This window comes from Notolepis coatsorum (assembly GCF_963971535.1).
Source record: "Notolepis coatsorum genome assembly, chromosome: 17".
Taxonomy (NCBI): Eukaryota; Metazoa; Chordata; class Actinopteri; order Aulopiformes; family Paralepididae; genus Notolepis; species Notolepis coatsorum.
In genome coordinates, this window is record NC_140181.1 from 101,982,140 (window position 1) to 101,990,214 (window position 8,075).

The following is an 8,075-nucleotide window of genomic DNA, read 5'->3' on the forward strand; positions in this document are numbered from 1 at the left end:
AAAAGGGGGGGGGGCCCATCTGGGCTAAGCCCCGGATCTCCTACAATCCTAAATCCGCCCCTGATGGGCTTCAGACCAAGATCCTCCGCCGTCGCCTAAGAGGCTGAACAGAGGACCCTAGTCTGGGGCCGGTTTTCGTAAACATTGTCAGCTAGCCCCCATAGCACTAACACACAAGTGGTGCTCGCAAGCAAACATTACTCACCCAGGCTTGAAAACCAAAAGTCCCTCACAACAGACTTCCACAGTCCAGCTGCATAGCAGGAGGGTCGAACCCATCCAGCCGCAGCAAAGGAGGACTGCAGTTTGGGGAGTATATTAGCGACACGAGCCCCTAATACGAAAAACCGGTGGAGGTTGTAGAATGATCATCATCTTCCAGACACTCCAGTGACGAAGACAACATTGCCTTATTTCCTCGAAAATAGTGAGAGAGAAAATAAAGATATGATGTCAACGTATCTCCTTGTTCTTCCTTTCCTCAGAGTAAATATTTTTCTCCACGTCAAGTGGGCATGTGAGCAGCACATGGCTTGTGGATGAAATTTGAGAAGGAGATGAGTGTGTGGCCCCACCCCTGCTTATGTAGGTAAGCGGATGGGGGTGTGGCCAGATGAATGCTGGCATGTAAAGGTACATGGTGGAATTTCTTATTCAGTGTATATACGCTGAAGCAAGATATATGCAGACAGGTGCTGAGCAAGCAGAGAACAGCAGGGTGGGGACTTGGAAGGAGGACTGGGAAGGAGGGGGGGGGGGGGCATTCTCCCTCTATGTGTGTGCGTTTGAAAATATATGATGAAGTCAGACTACTATATTATATTGATAGTAAATGTACTGAGGGTGGACAGACAGATTATGTTTATATTTAAACATAAAAAATACAATACATAATAAATGTATCCATGATCATCATGCAACATAAAACAATTGCAGGAACGGTTTGGGAGAGGAAGGTGTTTTAGGTTGCGTGTTCCAAAAAATGTACTTAAAGTTTAAAGCTCAATATATCAAAACGTGGCACTTTATAGTGAACAGGCACTTTATAGTGAATCCAAATTATTTTTTGGATTACAGAAAATTATCCCTAAAGTGCTATCTGATGCAGCTGCACTGTTTTCCATGAAAATACCATATTTGGATAATTTTGACCATTTCTAAAAATCTGAAAATCATTAAGTCACTCTGGATAAAAAAAGACTTTACAGACAACATTGAGACAAAGCTTCCTGACACATCTCCATCCAAACTCTTGGAAGAACTCATTGAAATCTCATCTGATACCACCTGGAGAGCTAGTTTCAGAGTGTGGTGCTGAGTACCAAGTATCTCATGATGCTGCAGTTAAGGTGTTGATACCATTCAGCCCCACATATCTGTGTGAAGCTGGCTTTTCATCCATGACAGCTCTGAAAACAAAATATAGGGCCAAGTTGAGCCTTGATGATGACATGCGTGTTGCCTTGTCAAAGATCTCCCCACGTATTGACCGTATTATTAGCCAGCAGCAGCGGACCTCGCATTGAGCTAGAAATGTCCACTGAGTGAACGAGTGCTTATTTTCTGTATTTATTTATATTTTTTGAGAAATGGTAACTTGGTGATCCTTTTCTGTATTTAAAAAAAATACATGATTTTCTGTTTTTGAGAAATTGTCAAACTTATCCAAATATGCTATTTTTATGGAGAACAGTGCAGCTGCAACAGATAGCACTTTAGTGATCCTTTTCTGTATTAAAAAAAAATACATGATTTTCAGTTTTTTCTTAAATAAACATTATTTTGAAAGCAAGCACTTTTGTCATCAGATTCAGACAACTTTATTGATCCCGCGTGGGGCAATTCATATTTGCAGATTCACCAACAAGCAACAAAGACAAACAAACAACAAAACATCTCAACGACAGCACGGCAAATAAAGAATCATTGTATCATCATTGTAGCAAAAAAGACAGGACCGAAAAAGTCTTTATCGTATGTAGGGGTGCCCTGGAATATTTTATTGAACACAGGGGTGCCTTGGCAGCAGAAAGGTTGAGAACCCCTGCAGTCTATCGGATACTAGCATGCAGTTGGCCACAGGTACATGAACAAATCTTGTTCAATCAACTGAATCACGGAATCAACTGAATCATATAAGGACTTTACATGTGGAGCTTTACACAGCAGTCACTTCTGGGACACAGGAATTTATCAATCTGGGAAGCACTCAATGTGAGAACACGTTTACTATTTATTACCTGTATTGCCTGCATTTCTTGACATGTACATGTCAATGCTTTGGGTTTATATACAGTATACCCTTTTTTGAAAGATTTTATTCAATAAAACAATCAATCAAAAAGACAATCCAAATAACTCAAGTAAATAATAAACATTTTATCTTATTCCATGCACGCACACACACTCTCTCTATATATATACACTGTATACACACACACATTGAGGTGTCTGAAACAAATATTCCATGTTTTTGTCATAAAAATAAATCAGATCAATGGATACATGCTTACTAAACAAATTCATTCTCAAATCATTATAGAAAGGGCTGTTAAAAAAAAAGGGAAAAAAAGGATTTGATTTAAATCACATAAAGTACATAACCTGTAAGTAGTACCAGACCTCCACTGATCACACGCTGACCATTGATCTCTGTTTAAACAGAATTTAATTGAAGTTGTACTGAATATAATCTCTTATCAGTTTTGGGGCAATATTCTTGTTGTTTATTCTGTAAATAATTTATGTAATAGCAACCCCCTCCAATGTACAATTCCCCCACCCCACCACCTACCCAACCTTCTTCCCCCTCAAATAAATATACTCTCTTTTTAGACTCTTTTTGTACTCATAAACAGTACTGTATTTGTAGATCTGGTATGTCATAAATGTCTAGATGCAACAATATACTGTCTACCTGTATGTCATGTATGTCATTTATTTATGATGAATTGAAAATGGGGGACCCTGATGTAAACAAGATGAAAGTCTTTCTCTGGTCTGCATCCCCTTAACAATTGTGTGTATTGAGCTCCACTGTATTGTACCCATTCTGCAATCTGTTAATAACATTTTCAATCAATCAATTCAATCTGACTTGATCAAGGCTTTAGCCTCACAGATCCAGCGGTTATAAAACCTGGTACACTTTGCTTTGTCCCAGCTGGCCCATGGATCCATGTCTGGCAGAGTCAAGGTACAAGAACCACTGCTACCGAGCTGCTGTGCCATCCAGTACCTTGGGACACAAAACAGTGACTGACATGAACTCTGTGTGTCTTCAGTTGTGATGTGGCGATGAATACATTGAATTTTCTATGTATCAATCTCATGTGGTTATAACAGAATAGACAGCCTCTCTTACCCCGCTGTTAAATTACTTCCATCAACCCAGTGCCAGCTTCCAGTATGTTCGGTCAAACCGATCCAGTAGCCATGAAATTCATCATAGTAAAATTTTGTATGATTACTGATGAATTCCTGTAGAAGGTAGAGCATATACAGTGGCTGATAATCAATGTAACATTTTAGATTTTACAATTTGAGGTAGAGATTCAGTCAAAACTATATTTAAGCTAATCTCATATATATTTGAATGGAATAGCTCACCTGTTCCTCTGGGCTTCCGATAACCACCAAATCGGCTGTCTTCTCTTGGCACTGCTGTCGGCTACTATGCCAGCTCTCCCAATTCCAGGATGGAGACAGTGAAATCTGATAGCAGCTGGACTTGAAAAGTAGCCAGCCATCCAGACAAGGTTTACACTCTGCATGACACAATAGAATCAGATACTTTACAATGAGACATTAACATTATTATTATTATTAATTATTATTATTATTATTATTATTATTATTATTATTATTATGAAACAATAGGCTGCATTCAGTTTTATTAGGATTCTTAATTCTCCATATATAATAATACGGAGATCAGCTGTAAGCCATCAGAAAATAAGCCTATATAAATTATGTTGAGAGCTATGGGCATGGAAAACTTGGGACATTTTGTGGCATTTGAAAATTGTGCTTTCTCAATTGATTAGATTATAATGAATGGAAATGTCCAAAAATGTTGTGGAAATGTATTAAGAATTATACAAATAGAAAATCAACATTTAAAGCTTGGTAGATCAAATAAGTAAAGTAAAATATTCCCATAGTTACTGTACAGCTAACAAAACCTGGGACTTTTACATTCAAATCAACCATCAAACAAACAAACTGTGACGAGCGTTGTGGTGTTCAGGCTCGACACGGACCAAAACAAACTATTCCAATTTCCACACAAGCACAATTTCAATAAACAATGGTATTTATTGATCGACAGTACAGGTCCGATGGGCAATAGAGTAGTCAAATTACAGTCCAGGGTCTAAACATGGTCCAGGCTCTCGTACAAAAAGGGAATGTTCAATGTCGTCCGGTCCAGGGTCAGTTTCACAAGGGGGTATCTCAGCCAGTCCAGGGTTCATTACCACGAACACCTTCTCGCTCAAACCTCTCCTTACAACTACCTCTCACCTCACAAACTCTGTATAACACACTCTCCACAATCTCTGCTCCTTCCTCACCTCCACTCAACTCTTCTCTGTCTCTCCTAGCTTTATACTATGTGTGTCTTGTGTGTGTGTGTGTGTGTGTGGAATGTGGGTGATCACGTGGTGCACAGGTGTAGTCCATCAGTCCTAATCAACTCCTCAATTAACCCTCCTCTGCCTGTGACAATAGTATCTCCCTTCCTCCATGTAACCAAGTGGGATGATATCTGCCACAAAACAAACAAACAAACAAACAAACAAACAAACAAACAAGCAAAAAATAGATGGTCAAACAGAAAACCTTTGTCTTCACCTTTTTGGGGACAGTAGTCGTTTACTGGAAAGTTGTCAAATTGAAGGATGACCTCAATAGTCCAGTTGAGGCCGTCTCTCTCTCTGGTCAGGTCTTCTTTCTGTCTCTCCAAATGGACCATATCTGTCCTCAGCTTCAGGTTTTGACTTGTTAGGTTGCTGTAGTGTGTATCATGCACAGACGCTACAACTGTATATTCACAATAGAGACAGAGGGAAACTGCATGTCATTTGTAGAATTTTAGCTAACAAGGTAAAATAAGGAACTTCAGAGAACATAAAGACAAAATAAAAAATAATAGATAAGATAAAAAACTACTTTTGAGTAAACCAAAGTTAAATACAATAGAATCAAATACATATTAATACAAATCAATATAAATAAATGGCCATTCACAAATCTCTGCAGATATGAACTGAGCAGGTTGTACTCACAGTAGATGAGGGTTATGATGGCTGACAGCAGCAGGACACAAAGTACTCCCAAGCAGACAGACAACACACAAAACCTCACAGTGTGAGGAGCTGGTGCGCCATCTACACCCAAATATATATCTCACATTTAAATCATCATAGAAACTCGCAACCAATTCACAATTATTATCAGGCTATATCAAATGAATGAATACCTTTGTAGGTAAAGTGTGGCTGATAGCTCCAGACAGATAGTTAGTAGGGCTAGAGTTGTCTGGTTATAACTATGGACAGGGGTGGGCTTACCCTAACCAAACGTGGGTCTTGGCCACCCTATCAAAAGTTAATACATTTTTTGGATTTAACCTTATAACCATGAGATCAGATCGACCACTTTATCCAACAAAAAAAGGAAGATGGGCCTAACTTGATGACCAGCACTGGTCACATGATTATATACAAAATATATATATTAAGTCCAAAATATACTATAGAATGACTAAACCGACAAGTTGGTATGAAAATGAATGAATGAATGAATGAATGAATGAATGAATGAATGAATGAATGAATGAATGAATGAATGAAAAAGTTTATTTTGAACATGTATTCTCCATATTCCTCCAAACAAATCACAATATCAAGCTCCGTCAAACATAACAATCATAATGAAAAAGAAATTAAGCAAAAAGTCAAGAGCAATGTAGTTAGTTTGTTGACATGTTCAAAAAAGGAGTAGAGGAAAGCTAAGCTTACATTTAAAAAAAAAGTTCTTCCATTAAATGTTACTTGATTTAACATAATTTAGTATAATACATTATATACTATACTTTGACTTATAGTACAAAAAGAAAAAACTCTAGTCACTTAGACTAGACAGCAGTAAATACAATACCACACTACTACATAACACAATATAACATTACTTTGTTTATCAGCATTACTCAATTCTATATTTCTCTAATGTGTATTTTTTAAGCTGCTTTTTAAATTGTGCAATATGTTTACTCATTTTTATGTATTCAGGTAAATCATTCCACAACTTTACTCTACAAACGGATATGCACATGCTTTTCAGCGTAGTGTGTACCATTGGTTGTTTAAGATTCCCTCTCCCTCTTAAATTATATTCTCCTTCCCTGTCTCTGAACCATCTTTGGATGTTGCCTGGGATTAATTTATATCTGGCTTTGTATACAATGAGAGCAGTTTTGAAATCAACTAGGTCCATACATTTCAATGTTTGTAGCTTTATAAATAAGTTATTTGTGTGTTCATAAATTAATATCCAACATTGTTGACTATTCTTATTGCTTTTTTTTGCATGGTGCATATTGGTAGAGTGCTTTTGTAGGTGTTACCCCACACTTCCGCACAGTAGAAGGAAGAGTATACAGTACAGTGTATACAGTGTTTTTTGGTTTAGAATGTGTCTTATCTTACATAAAACAGCAACACTTGTGTTTTAAATGAAAAAAGAAAATAAGAATGAATAAACTGACTACCACTGAATGGCAACTTTCTTCTTTAGTTTTACACAGAAATGTGGATAAACTAAATGAAGTCCAAACGAAAAGTGTTGTTTTTAATCTGCCTTCCTATAACATGCATACATATTACATTAATCTAAATAGTACAGGATACAAATAATCCATCTGCCATAGAGTAACTTACTGTGTGTGTTAGTGCTTGTGCTGTCCTTAGGAGCATGTCGTTTAGCCTTTATTTCTGCATAGACTGGTTCTTCCTGTTTGATCTCTATAGGAACCAGAGGATAATAGATACAGAAAAATAGATACATGATACATGCAACAATGAATAGAGGATGGCTGAAAAATATATTCAAGTATGATAGCCGAAATCTTTATCAAGTAGATTTAAGAGGCATTGTAATGTTATATAATGACATTCAGGGTCAGAATTTCCAACTTCAGGTGCACATTTCCAACTTGAACGAGACACCAAATGGTGACAGACAGGAGAGCAAGCACTCACCGTTTGGAGTAGAATTATAATTTCTAAAAGTAACTGTAGCATAATTAAGGTCTTCTTCGTCCATTTATCCAGATGAGTTGCAGCGTCCACTTTCACTCAACAAACAAGAGCAGACTGACCCTTTTTTATGAAGGTGACCATAAAATGTTACAATCCAACTGAGAGCTGGTGTTTCCCCATCGGTGGTTTGCTTGTGAAAATGGAACCTGTTGCAGTCGTGACGCGGTCAACATAGATTTACACTCAAAATGGCGCAGCACTGTCCGGCCGTGTCTCTGTGGGCTCCGTCGAGATTGTGCTTTATTTTGTTAATTTTTATAGTTTTACGTGTTTTTGATGAACCAACTGTTGGTGCATTTAATGTATATGGCCGTCAGTCACTTACTACATTATATTTATCTATTATTAAAGAGATTTGCACTACATTCATACCTCATTTGCAATTTCACCTTACCTCATTTTCTGCATTGTCACTGTTTACTCAATTTTACTCACTGTACTTAGACTGTACCTAGGTTGTACTTTAGATTGTATATTGTATTGTATATTGTATATATGTATATTGTATATTCCTCTTTACTTACTTTTTACTTACTTTCTTAAGTTTACTTTTTATTTACTGTATGAAGCACACTCTCAGGGGTTCATACAGAACCAAGCATTTCACTGTATAATGTGTATTTTATTGTGATAATTAATAAACAAACTTGAAACAAACTTGAACTAGATTTCAAGAGTTTTATTTGTCACATACATACACAAGACATGCAGTGAAATGTAGGTGGCCATGCCCGCCTCGATTGTGCAAAAATA

At 37.2% G+C, this 8,075-nt stretch overlaps 1 protein-coding gene across 1 annotated transcript; it reads right to left on the reverse strand.

The window, feature by feature from the left end:
• Positions 1 to 2,988: 2,988 nt before the first annotated feature.
• LOC311244514 (C-type lectin domain family 9 member A-like) lies at positions 2,989 to 7,389 on the reverse strand. The gene is made up of 7 exons (XM_084334058.1): positions 7,263 to 7,389; positions 6,942 to 7,025; positions 5,289 to 5,390; positions 4,855 to 5,043; positions 3,610 to 3,767; positions 3,365 to 3,480; positions 2,989 to 3,238 (listed from the first exon to the last, which is right to left on the reverse strand). Exons 1-7 carry the CDS (start codon positions 7,324 to 7,326, stop codon positions 3,088 to 3,090), a joined length of 864 nt encoding a protein of 287 aa, XP_084190184.1. The 5' UTR covers positions 7,327 to 7,389; the 3' UTR covers positions 2,989 to 3,087.
• Positions 7,390 to 8,075: the final 686 nt, after the last annotated feature.

Excerpts from the sequence above, each read along its gene's own strand:
- LOC311244514 (XM_084334058.1), bottom strand. The coding sequence starts at position 7,326 with ATGGACGAAGAAGACCTTAATTATGCTACAGTTACTTTTAGAAATTAT. Across the intron at positions 7,026-7,262 it reads TTATAATTCTACTCCAAACG|AGATCAAACAGGAAGAACCA; the intron begins GTGAGTGCTTGC and ends TGGTTCCTATAG. Across the intron at positions 3,239-3,364 it reads GGAAGTAATTTAACAGCGGG|GTACTGGATGGCACAGCAGC; the intron begins GTAAGAGAGGCT and ends TTGTGTCCCAAG.